This window comes from Hydra viridissima, unplaced genomic scaffold (genome assembly GCF_058129835.1).
Source record: "Hydra viridissima isolate aposymbiotic clone 2 unplaced genomic scaffold, HvirCarnegie_v1 scaffold_11, whole genome shotgun sequence".
Lineage (NCBI taxonomy): Eukaryota > Metazoa > Cnidaria > Hydrozoa > Anthoathecata > Hydridae > Hydra > Hydra viridissima.
Window position 1 is genome coordinate 9,686,976 of NW_028324310.1, and position 14,290 is coordinate 9,701,265.

The 14,290-nt window shown below is 26.7% G+C and overlaps 2 protein-coding genes across 6 annotated transcripts in view; one reads left to right on the forward strand and one right to left on the reverse strand.

Moving 5' to 3' along the window:
• The window catches only part of LOC145191419 (phosphatidylinositol 3,4,5-trisphosphate 5-phosphatase 2A-like), a 401,680-nt gene that overhangs the window by 212,263 nt on the left and 175,127 nt on the right, over positions 1-14,290 (reverse strand). The window lies entirely within an intron of this gene.
• Positions 3,451-4,452, forward strand: LOC149882074 (uncharacterized). Its single transcript, XM_090067260.1, has 2 exons — positions 3,451-3,902; positions 3,978-4,452. Exons 1-2 carry the CDS (start codon positions 3,473-3,475, stop codon positions 3,983-3,985), a joined length of 438 nt encoding a protein of 145 aa, XP_089923386.1. The 5' UTR covers positions 3,451-3,472; the 3' UTR covers positions 3,986-4,452.

Sequence of the window (14,290 nt, forward strand, 5' to 3'; positions counted from 1 at the left end):
TATTATAAACTAGCTACGTTAAAAATGTTTCGTTCGAGATATGAAATTTCGTTTCCTCATGGCTACGAAATTATTAATGAAATGAAAGTATTGTTTCACATGTTTTTTATTAATACCATACCTAAAAGTATGTATATTAAATCAAATGCACCCAAAAGATCTAGTTTCGATAACTATTACGAAATATATTTGTACATGCCGAAGATGATAAAAATGCTAGAATTAGAGAAAGAAAAAGAGTTGGAATATAGCACCCTAAAATATTATCATCAGTTGATTTATTGTCTGTATACGCCTTATCCAGTATATGAAATGTTTAAAGAAACGAACAAAGAAAATAAAAAACATTTTAGTTTTAAAGGAACGGCTTATGTTTACGGTAGAAAAAGAAAGAGTGAAAGTCTAGAAGTATTACATAACTTGTATCCAGAAGCTACACGTTTTGTATTTTTTAAAAGAAATTTTAAACCTGATTCAATTGATGATTTACGTAACGGTGACTATTTTGATAGCGCTTTTAATGCTGATGTGTTTTTTTTATCTAACAAAAGAAAAATGGTAGAGTGAACAATAAAAACAATAACAATAACAATGTTTTTTTATTTTTTTAATTTTTTACACGGTAATGTTATTTTAAAACGGTGGTATTTTTATATAATATAAACAATGTTATATGATCTATGTTTTGAACTAAATATAATATGAACCATGTTTTTACTAATTTTGTATTTTTAAATTTAGCATTAAAATGGAAAAAATAATTAAAAATGTTCCTGAAGACTTTGAAAAATGGGATATAGATAGAGTTGTAACTTTTTTAAACCGTCAATTTGTTCTTATTTATTTGCACGAATATTATGGGATTTGTAAAAAATTGAGCTACATTAAACAACTTGCTCGTTGGAGTTTAAAGCATCCAAAAGTAAAACCTCATCAAAGTGGGAATTTTATGTATTGGAAAGTATACTGCGATGATAAATGTTCTTGTTGTTTTTAGTTAATATTATTTATTGTATGTCCTGTCATTTTTTAGAATTCATAATGAATATTGAAAGCTTGGACAAAAATGAAGAGAAACAATGGAAAATTAAAATATCATTGTTATGTTCAAAAGAAACTGAAGATGAAATTCAAGATGAATTAGTATTAAGCGTTTCTCCGTCTATTGAATTAAGTCACCAAATAAAAAAACTAATTCGTTTTATTATGAAATATGAGAAATCAGTTTTACAACGTGAGATAAACGTCGTTAAAGTGGAATGTACTATGCCTGGTGTAACAACCGTAACGAGTTATAGAAGCGTCATTTCTTTTGATTGTAAATATCAGCATTTATTTGTTCAAACTATAATTTCGTGTGCGTTAGAAGAATTTAAGCTGTATATTTTAAACGCAGAAAATGAAAAAGAAATGTTCAATTATATTGAGGATTGGATAAATTTGTTGGAAGAAAATAAAGAACAAATTTTATATCCTAAAAAAACAAATTTCGGTTTGGGTTTGACTGTCGGTTTGTTGGTTGGTATTCCTATAGGAGTTGTAATTTCAAGTCAAGTTGTTTTTCATTGTTTTTAGAACATGTCATTGTTTATTATTTTTTTGATACATTTTTATAATCTTTACAACCATTAAAAAATTTGTAATGAAAAAAATTTTCACTTTTTAGGTAATGAATAAAAATTATTAAAAAAATAAATAAACTGAAAAAATGGAGATGCTTTTTAATGAAGAAATGCTTGGAATCATAGACGCTTTCATTCTTAAAGATAAAAAAAAATTAAGTTTTTTGTTAACGGAACATTTAAAAAAGAACAATGAAGGACATGTATTTGACTTTATTTTATCCTTAGATAAACAATATTTTTTTTTTAACCATTTGTATGCTCGACTACGATGGAGAGATTTAAATTATGTGGACGTATTAAATTTAATAAGTAATAAATCTTACTATACATTTATGTATTATTTTCATAATTTTTTGTATTCATAGTTTAGTGTAATAAATTTTGTTTTATTGGTTTTAACTTGTTAGTTTTATCGTAATAAAAATATTTTCAAAAAACGATTGAAAAGAATATAATTTTTTCATGGTTTTTATATTGTTCATATATTTTAAAGCGATGAAAAAATTTTTTTAATGAAATATTTTTTAGGTAAAAAACAACAAGAAAAGAAAATATAAAAAATGAATAATGAACCATTCGATAATGGTATAAATGAAGCTTTGGAAAGCGTTTCAAAAGAGTTTAATCTCAATAAAAATATTGCTCAAGTGATCAATTGTTTTGTTATGAAAGAAAAAGTCAAAGCTCGTGATATTTTGAAAGAAATGTTTAAAAAAAGCACTATAGAGAATAGCGATTTTCAATTTTTGTTATCTTTGGAAAAGAAAATTGCTTTTTTTAATTATTTACATCATAGCTTAAAAAAAAAAGAAATTGACTATATAACAGTGTTAAATCTAGAAAATAAATCGTACAACTTATTTATGTATTTTTTACACGCTTTTTTACATAATTATGAAATGTGTGATGGTAAACGTTGTGGAGGTAGTCATTTAAACCCATGGTAAATTTTATATTTTGGAAAATATCAGTTTGAATTGTAAAATCCGTTATTTTTTAGAATCATTTCATAACATAAGTTTAAAAATGAGTATTAAAGAATTGGTTAAGTATTTAGAAGATGCATTGGAAACACCTAGTATATTGGATGAACCACCGGAAAAGTTCGTCTCGATTAAAGTTATTCATCACTTGATTATGAAGCGTCCACATACAGCGCGCGAATCAATAACGAAAATGATAGCTGATAGCGAAATGGATTTTTCTTTAATGTTGTCTTTGACTGGAGAAAGACCTTTTTTTAGTTATTTATATGATTTTTTAATTCAAAAAGATGCTAAATGGATGAAACTGTTATATTTATCATTAGAAAATAAAACTTATGACCTTTTTATGTATATTTTACACGCTTCATTACATGATTATGATATATGTGACGGTAATTATTGTGGAGTTATAGATTTAAACTATTTTTAAACAAAACACATACACTTTTATATTTAGAAATGAATGAAACATTAAATAATCAAAAAAAGAGATTTTCATGTTGTCAGGTTTGTCCAAATCCGAATTCCAATATGGAATGTTGTTGTCAAAAACCGAATTGCGATATTGTATGTTGTTGTCAAAAACCAAATTGCGATAAGGAATGTTGTTGTAGTTTTTTAGAAATATTTTTAGATTGTTTTACAGGTTTTTGTTTATGTTTTTGTTTATGTGAAGAATAATCAAATGTTTATGTTGTTAGGGTTGACAAAAAAACCAAATTGCAATATTGAATGTAATTGTACTTTATGTAGTTTTTTAGAAATATTATTACAGTGTTTTAAAGTTTTTTTGTTTTATGAAAATTGTAATTTTGATTGAGATTTGAATTCATAAATGTTTTTTATTTATTTTAAGATAAAATGGAAGTTTTAATAAAATATGAATTTCTTGAAATAGAAAGTGTTTATGCTACTAAAAATAGTGCTGGATTAGATCTTTATTGTGTTTCTAATATAGAATTAAAGGCTAAAAGTAAGTCCATTGTAGAAAGTAATTTAAATATAAGTTATATGCCTGATCATATATGTGGAATGATCATGTCTAAATCCAGTGGAATTTTTAAAGCTTATCATGTTATTAACGGTTTAATTGATCCTGATTATGTTGGCAATATAAAAGTTCAAGTTGAAAATAATACCGATCAAGTTGTAAATATAAATAAAGGAGAAAAAATGGCACAAATGGTTTTAATACCTTATTTTAAACCTTTAAATATTAAGATATTAAATGTTCAAAGGAATGGAGGATTCGGCTCCACGAATATGGTTAATGGATATGGAGACAATCCAGGTGAATAATCTGATTTTTATAATAAATTTTTTATAAAAAGTTTTTTGTGATTATAATGATATAAAATATTTTTAGACAACTAAATATCACCATTGCATACGTGAATGTTCGATAATAAAATTACTGGACAAAAATGAAGAGAATATAAAAGCCAATAAACCCGTTTGTTTTTATTTAAATCCATGTGACAAATTTGACGACCTGGAAAAAAAATATCAATATGCTTTTAATTACTGTAAAAAAAATGTACATCACTTAAATTATTATACTACTTCACCTTTATGTTGTAAAAATATAGCACCTTTATTATGTAGTATATTTAAATGTAATGATATTATTTTATATAAAGGCGGAACCGTTGAAAAAAACTTTTGTAAACATTACCATTTCAAAAGTTTTGATATTGAAAAATGGCGGGTTCCAAAAGTAAAAGACATTCATGAATTTGAGGTGATTGTAAATTGTGAAGAGCATGAAGAAAAAGAATTTCATTGCTCTAAATACGAAATTGTAGTATTAAAATATTATTTGTATAAATATCATTTATGGGATATGGAATTGTTCTTATCATGAAATAAAAAAATTTTTTTAAAAAAACTTTTAAATTTTGTTTTTTATGTTATTAACCATTAATATTTGTATATTCTATTCCTATTTTAGCTATAATAATAATATAACCAAAATGGAGTACTCTACTTCTAAAGTGCAAAAATCCTATATTAGTGGAACCCATTTTTTTGTCAACACATATAGAAATAAAAGCACTGTTCAAATTAAAACGGAGAGTATAATGAACACAGATGAGTTAAATATGTATATTCAAAATCCTTTGGATATAGAAAAATGGATAGAACAATTTACATCTGAACTCCTCGATAAAGAAGAAGAATTATCCTTTCCTTCACTCGACGTTCCTTGTTTATACCAAAACGTGGTAGTCATGTTGTATGGAAATGATGATTACGGAAGCGGTGAGTCAAAAGTTGTTAAATTTGCTTATTCGTCTCCTGTGTATGTGATTAAAAAGTTGGAAAAAAAATCATTTTTGAAAATGATATCTAATATCAATATTAAACAAGCTTTTGATTATGTCGAAAGTGGTAGCGGTTGGAGACTTATTGCTTTAGATTTGTTCAAGTCTCAATTATTGACCAATGTGAAAGAGGACAAAATTATGAAAATGAGAAATGAAATCATAGGTTCCATAGAACGTAAAAAAACTAGATCAAATTTTAATCCTTTTTTAAAACATAACGTTAACGCTTTAATTAAATATTTAATAGAATTAGATAAAGAAGAAAATATAAACACAACAAATACAAAAACTAGATCAGATTTTAATCCTTTTTCAAAACATAACGTTAATGCTTTAATAAAATATTTAAAACAGTTAGATAAAGAAGAAAACTGTAAAGATAACGAGTGTTCAGAATTAATGGGTCCTTGGTGTAGACCTCGTATAGTTTGGTCAGATAATAATATTCAAAATGGAAAAGTATTACATTTTCAACAAAAACAAAAAATGTTTTTAGATTTTAGTTCAATAGTAGACAAAGGATATTGTTTTTATGCAGCTTTATTAATAGGTATGTTGTTAAATAAAATAAAAATTAGAAAAGTGAAAGATTTTGATCATTGGGAGACTGAAAATACGGTAGGCGGTATTAAAAGCGAAGAGGAAGTTTTTGAATTTTTAAAAAAAGGATTAAAAGAAGAAGATTGGATAGCGATGAAAAATTTTCTCATTTTTATTAAAAACAGTTGTTATAACTTGACTGTACAAAACTTAGAATCCATATGTATGCATTTTACGAACGAAGGCATCATGTTTCCGTATCATTTAAGAATTTTTGTAATTAAAAAAAAAATCAATCGACTTCATTTGATTGGTAACAATTTAAAAGTCATAAACATTTACGAAGATTATTTAAACCCTATTTTTGAAAGTAAATTGTTAAATCCATTACAGTTAAAAAGATTTTTACCATTACTGGAAACGGAAGAAAAAGATTTATTAAACGGACAATTTTCCAATACCATCAACATTTTAATAGCCAATCAAGGTAATCAAACTTACCACGCTTTAAATTTAATCAATCTTAACTACAGTAAAAAATTAGTCAGTGAAAAACGTGAATCAAAACGATATTTAAAAGAGTGTCCCCGTTGTTTACAATTTTATTCCAATGAAGGAAATAAAAAAAGACATGAAAATACCTGTGAAGGATTTTATGATAATAAATGTTTTTTATATAGTCCAAAAAGAACTTTTTATAAACCACGTACAAAGTTTATGATGCAAAGTAGAAGACAATTTCCATTTTTTATCACTTTTGACTGTGAAACATTAAATATACCATATACAGGAGAAAAAGAAGAAAAACAAAAAACATTGCCTCATTTAACCTATTTTTGTCATACAGTGTCATTAAATATTGTTTCTGATCATTTAGCTAAAAAATTGTTTGGATTAAATGTACAAGAAAATGTGATAAAACAATTGGTTTTTTATTACGAAAACAACGATGAAAGTTTAAAAAAAAATATCATTGATTTGTTACCCGTTCCTATACAACACTGTAAAAATATTATAGCCTATGAATATCGGCAAAAATTATGGAGAGAGATGAGTCAATGTGAAAACCTGAAGGTAAAAGAAAATTTAAAAAGTGATTTGATAGTGTATGATTTGTTGTTATTAGCTGCAGTAGTTAAAAATTATTGTAATCAGGTTTTATTAAAAGAAAATTCTTCTTTAAATATATCGTCAGAAGATTATGATTACTTATGGCAACCAGATGAAATTATTTGCACCATATGTAAAAAAAAATGTAATAAATTAAAAGCGGAAAATGTGAAAAATCGTTTTTGTGAAATTGAAATAGAAAAGCGTTATAATCAAAAAGAAATAGATTATGTGAATTACAGTCATGAGAGTTTAGCAGATTTGTTATACGAGTGGTTAAGCGAAGTGAATTTGTTTGCTTTGTCTGATTCAATGCAAAATTTAATTCAAACTGATGATAAGTATATGAACCATTTGGTAAAAATTAGGTAAAAGTTAAGCTAATAAAATAAATAAAATAAAAGAATAAAAGATTAAAAGATTAATTATTAAATAATCCAGGGGGGTAAATAATCCATTACTTTCCCGGTTTAAAAACGAAACTCGTAACGGGATTGGTTGAATTATTTTCCCCCTAAAAATTATTTTGAGTTTCTGATTGGTTGTTTATTATGAAATGTGAGTTTCTGATTGTTGTTTTAAAACGAAACTCGTCACGGGATTGGTTGAATTATTTTCCCCCTGGAAAGGATTATAGTCGATATATAAGTTGTGTTTCGGTTCATTCTGGTCAGTACAGCGCACAAGATAAGACGAGATCTTGAAGCTCTACCCAATTTTTATTTGAAATGGCGGTGAGTTCTACTACTACAAGCGTTAAACTAGCTGATGGTGAAGTGGAAGTGCCCTTAGAAGAGCGGCCATATTTGACGGTGCACCATCTCCTCCAACGGTTGCGACCGGTGCCGGCACATTTGCCTTTGCAGGTATAAATACTTCCTTATGTACAATATAGTGTATAAATATAAATATAAATGGATAATAATGCGATATAAATATTTCAGGTGTCAGTGATTAGTTCCACCCTGTCAGAAGAAGACATTATCTGGATAGATTCAGACAATGAAGAGGAGCAATTTTTATTAGAAGATGAAGCGGAAGAAAATGAGGAAAGCGAGATGGAAAGCGAGATGGAAAGCGAGATGGAAAGCGAGATGGAAACAGAGACGGAAACGGAGACGGAGACGGAGGAAGAGGATGATGGTCATGACCCGGACTACATAGCGGGCATGAACGAAGTGAGGGTAGTATTAAACCCTATCATGCGTATCAACAGAAATAGATAACTTTTATATAAAATTTGTACCCTTGTTTTTTATAATAAAATTAATTTTAACCAAAAGTGTTTTATAAAAATAAATAAATGAAAAAATTCCTTGGTAGTATAGGGGTTAGTATACTCGACTGTCTATCGAGAGACTGGGGTTCAATTCCCCACCAAGGAGAGTACGTTTTTTATTTGTTGCGTAATACGTCTAATACGTCGTTTATGATATTACGACCCATTGCCTTTCGTTGTTGTTCGTCTTTTTGTAATATATCCGGCAGTCGTTGAATAATGTCTTTATCTATATGGACGGTATTTCCTTCGTCATCGTTTTGAATAATAAATACATCTCCTCGGATATATTTCAAAAGCGGATAATTTTTAACGTGTGCATTTCTTGGATAAGGAAACTGATTAACATTGAATAATACAACATGATGCGGTGATATAACAAGGTATTCTTCCATAGACGGTATTTTTCTGACGTTGACAAGTCTTGGTTTTCGCAACTCGCTCTTTGAAAAATGAAGAATGCGTACCATTTTATTATTAATACGCTAAAAAATGATAAAACAATATGGATATAAAATAAATATGGGTTATGTTAAAAATGTAATTCAAAAATGAGTTAAATAATATCATTTTATAAAAATCATTTAATTATATAAATATATTTTAATTAATTAACAAATAAAAATTACATTATAGTTAAAGATTAAAAATGGTGACTGTAAAAGCACATTCAAGAAAACATCCTAAAAAACACAAAAAACATGTTTTTAAAAATAGAGGAAGTGGAAAAAAAAAACATTCAAAGAAACATCGTAAACGAGGAAAAGGAATTTTTGGTACGATTGGTAATTTAGCTAAAACAGCGTTAAAGTCTGACATGGCCGGAAATTTACTTAATCAAGGGTGTAATTATTTAGAACAAAAGAGACAAGCAATTCAATAATATTTTTTATTGTATTTTATTTATTTGTATATATTATAATTAAAGAAATAATACAATAACTCACAAAAACTATTGTTGTAGCAAACATAAATATTTTAAAATTTTGTTGCATTTCACATTTTTTATGATTAGGTACTATTTCTAATATATCCAATCCTTGTTCGATGTCTTCATCGTTTTTTGGTACTCCTTCTACATAATCACCTTTTCTTTTTTTACACATTTTTAAACAATGTAAAGAAGGTGTCATTTTTACGTTGTTTACAGAGGATTTGAATAATAATCTTTTAATTTTTCAATATGACCAAGTTCTTCTTCGGGTACAGTTAAAAACTGTTTTGCTGCTACTATTGATCTGTATTGAGAAATGTAATATTTTTCTCTTTCGTTTTCTTGTAAATATTCAAAATCTTCTTCTCTTATTATATGCGGTATAGACGTTACATTTTCTATAGATAAAAACCCGTCGTTATCTATTAATTTATTGGTTCTTAATAGATTCATATCCTTTAATAAATCTTTATTCAAATTATTCTGGACGACAACTTCTTTATAAATATCATGTTTTATTTCTTTTTCAGGTAAAGAAAAAACACTATTAAATCTATACATATCGTTGTCTTTTTCGATTTTTTCAGCAAATTTTATATCTTTATACAATAACTTTTTAGCAGTGTCATCACAATACATTAAAAATTGATATTTTAAAAAATTGTTAAACGGAATTAACAATGTTTCTGTGAGCGGTCCGTCCAAATGAGCTTTTGCTACTGGAAAATTATTTTCCAAAATAGCACTGATATCATTTAAATTAAAATATTTATTATACTTGAAAAACTCGTTATTGTACAATAAATATAAAAAAAAAGCAGTCCATGGTCCACAGCTAGATGTCTCCAATTGTTGATATTGTAATTTGTTGTATAAGATGGTAATGTTTTGAATGTTGTTTATTTTTCCATAATTGGATAAAAAATTTGAAAACCATCTAAATTCTTTAAAATGCGGAATCAGTCCATCTAAATCTTGAAATTTTTCAGTAGCATACAATTCATTGTAATTAATAAAAATTTTACCCACATTTTGATTAAAATAATCTACAGAAGCTGATTCAAATATTTGAGCGTTATTTATAAAACAATGCGGTATTTGAGTCAACACACTATCTTGTCCAAATCTGTCAAAACAAAAAAAGGTGTTCGCCTCAATTTTAATTAAAGCTCTCCAATGTTCACCGTTTTCATGTGAACTTTCGTTATTATAAATGAAAAACCTACCGTCAGAAACACATTGTGAACATATGTTATAGTAATCCAATTTGTTTACAATTTCATCAAATGCAAATATACCAACAAAATAGGGTTTAAAAATGGAATTGTTTAAAAAAAATTTTTTCAAAGTCACATCAGTAGTCATTTTTTTAATGTATTTTTTTAATTTTTAAATATAAATTCTACAAAGATAGACAAAACAGAATGAATAAAATTGACAATAAATTTATTATTATCTTCTTCTTCTACTGTTTTTTTAAGAAAAGAAAATGTTCTTTTAAGCGTGTTATTTTTTATAATTGATTCCAATTTAGAAATAATTACCAACATATTAGGTTTTACAATTTCTTGTACAAAATCTTCTACAAGTCCGTCGGTTTGATCACCTTCTATGATTGGATATATAAGTTCACCTTTTTCGTTTATTTTGCTTGGTAAACATGGTATTTTTTCAAGTCTATTAGATTTCATTTTCATCATGATGTATTTTACATGAATTAAATAAGACTCCACAATATGATAAATGTAATTGACATAGGGTTTATCGATAAAATCTTTTTGCAATCTTTCGTGGTGTGTTTCACACACTTTTGTTGCACTCAAGTATTTGGACATGATTTCATTTTTAGTAAATTTTTTCATTTCTTTTTCGTTTACCCAACTAAATTTAGAATCTAGTAACATGTGCAATACCTCCGACAATTGTTCTTCTTCTTTATCTTGTGGAAGTATTCTTCCGTTAAAAGAAGACCAATCTTTTCTTTCACATAAACTTTCCAGACAACAAAATATACACTGCTTGTTTTCTTTTAATATGGAAACATATTCTGGATAACTTTTATCAGGTAATACAATTTCTTGTTGTACAAATGTCAAAAAATCTTGATTTTCCATTTTTTAATGTTCAACTCACTCTCTCTTATTATTTAAAATTATAAAACAACAAAATAAACATTTTATTTTTGTACAGTTTTTTATACACAAATTTATAACAGTGTCTTTTTCAAAATAATAATCTTGTTTTATATCGATTTAAACTCATTAAATTTTGTAGTGTAATCATGGTTTAATTTTTTTCATTTTTCCAAAAAAATGTTTTCTTATCCTGATCAATCAAATCCGTCAAAAAGATTTTTTTGGTTTCTGTAATGATCCAAAAAACCTTGTCCTTTAAATTGTTTGATGTTAGGTAAATAGGACATTGCTTTTCCGCGATTTTTAATTTTGTAGAAAATATAATTTTTTTTAAAATGACGTCGTTTCATGTTAAGCAAAAATCAAATACAACTGAAATTCATTTTATTAAAAAATTCTTATATTTGTCTATATTTATCAGGATTATAAGCTAAATTTTGTTTTAAACCTAATCCTACTTCTATAACAGATGCTGGCACCATACTATAAATAGAAACGTACCCTGTAAAAGCTTGTAAAAATTCCAAAACAATTCTAAAACTATTGCTGCCATTTATAACCGTTGGAGGTTTATCTGTTACAAAATTACTATCGCTGGTACAATCAATAGCTATCATTTGATCTAAATTATAATTTTCACTAAAATATTGATCCATACTATGAATAAAAGTATTATCTTCTTTATCCAAAATATTATTATAATTATCCATATTTAAAGTGGAAGGTCCATTTCCTTTACAAAAACTGACATGCATTTGCCAAAGTCTCATTCTATCAAAATTGTTATTTAAATCCCATGTCACTGCTGTACCGCCAGCACTTACAAAAGACCTTCTGAAATTTTCAAAAGTAATTTTAGATAATACAAACGGTGCTAATTCTCTAGGTGAAAAACATAATTTGTCTAAATGGTCTGCTTCAAATTTGTTTAAACATGAAATAAGAATACAATGAGGTACGTTTTCTGACGTTTTATTGTTAGCCATGTTGATAGTCAAAGTGGTGGTAGCTTGATCTACTGGAATATGCATTCTTTCAAAATGTGGAAATATATTTTGAGTATAAACGTCATTGCTCTTGTTAGATAATAAGTATTTCGTTTTATTATTAGCCCAACTGGGTTGAATTCTATAAGTATTGGCGTATATACAAGGTTCTAAAACCACAACTCCCGCATTAGCAAAAGCGGTTTTGTCAGCATCCACTATGGGTCTGACAAATTCCAAAATTTGATTCATATCATTTTCTATTGTAAATTCCAAAATAATGGTTTTATTTTTACCTAAAAAATCTCCAATTTGAAATATTTCAGGACATAACTCTGCTAATGGTACAACAAAATTTATTCCAGTAGTAAAAATAGTATTATCTGCAAAATAAGTTTGTCTTAATCTTGCAGCATAATCAGGTATATTTTCAATAGCCGTATTGGCGGCTTTCACTAAATCATTTTGTCCTCTAGCTCTAGATTCTGCTACTGAAACAAATCTAGTCATGGGAGCTATAGGATTATAAGTATTTACTGTTCCAAAATAACGATTTAAAAAAACATTCTTTTGATGCATGGAATAATTTTTTTTAGCTTGTTCAGCTTTAAATCTATTCCAAATTCGATCAGTAACAAAATTATTGCAGGGATTTGCATTATTGACAGATTCGTTGAAAAACACTTTCATTCCTTTAAACAAATGAAAAATAAAAATTTCACACAAATTAATTTTAGGTAAAAAATTAATATCAGCACCTCCAGCAGCAACATCGAACAGTGTTCTTGGACTTACTTTTATGTTTTTTACCAATTGCATTTTAAAACATAGAATAAAATCTTTAGGAATTATAAAGTCTGTAGGTTCGATTTTAAATCTTATTCTTTGGGTAAATTCAGTATTTAAATCAGGAGTAAATTTTTGAATATCCGTATGAATAATTAAATCTTGTGGTATTGATTTTTTAAAACCAGGATATAAATCTGATAAGTTTATTTTTTGTTTTTTAGATAAGTTTCCATTGGCAGAATCTGTTAAAAGACTACTATCATCTTCTGCTTGTTGTATCACTTGTTCAATGGTGACAGGATCACTAGCTGTATATCTAGTGTTGTCACCTCCTCTTTGTTGAAACATGTCTTGCAATTATAAAATTACTGAAATTTTTAAAATGATATTTATTATTATAATCATCATTATTTACATTTTTTTTATATTATTCTTCAGCAGATTCAGATTCTTCTTTTGCATAAGGCATTTTATTAAATTGAACGTCTTTTAAAGCTTTTTCGTACCCTTTTTCAAACAATTCTTTTCGTTTTTTTTTAGGAATTTTATTAATCGCATGGTCAGTTTTTCTTTTCTGTTGAAATTGAGTTAAATTTTGAATACTTCTTTGCTGAAAAATACAATCTTTACACATACCGTTAATAGCGTCAACCGCATTAACTAACAACAAACAATTGACACAAACATGTTGTTTCATTTCCAGCGGATTTTTTTTGTTTTTTTTAGTTTTTTTTTTTTTGACGGGTAATTCTTTTCTTTCATTTTCGCTACTTTCGTCGCTGCTTTTATCGCTTATTTGTGTTTTTCTTTTTTCTATTTTTTTGTAGTTTTTTTTTTGATCGTACAAATTTTTATATTCCTCAATCTGTTTCATTTTATCTTCAAAAATTTGATTCCATTGCTGTTGTAAATGTTCATATTCTTTTTTAGTAGAGTATTGATTTAAATTTTCAGCCACATTTTGTAAAGCTTTTTTCAAATGGTTTTGTTGTTGCTCCAACTTATCATAATTATCATTGGTTGTTGAATTGTTATCAACTCTGTTCAAATTATATCTTGCAAACATGTTTCTCCCCTTCATTTTAATTTTAAACTAATGTATTGTCCATCAAATCACAAATTATAAATTCTTTTATATCGTATAAAAAATAAAATGGTTTATTTATATATTTTATGCACCTTAAGAAACTATAAAATGAATTTTAAACGTAGGGTTAAAATAATTGACATCGGTTGAACTATATTGCAATAATTCCATTTTTGAATTAAAAAAAGAACACTTGAAATTGCTCAAATCTTCAATGTCATTAAATTCAAAATATCTTAATTTTCCAGCAAAATTAGGTTTGAAATCTTTTAATAAATCTACGTTTATAACGCTTTGATTTCCGGTCATGTATTCTTGAACGTTAAAAATACATACTATGCCGTCTTCAAATTTATTATTAATGACTACATCACATTTTTGAGCTTGTTCAAACTTAACCAGTACATACATATCTGTATTGGATCCATAATTCAAAGCGTTTACATTTAAATTTTGAATTTCTGTAACTACACCTATCAATTTTTTCCTGTA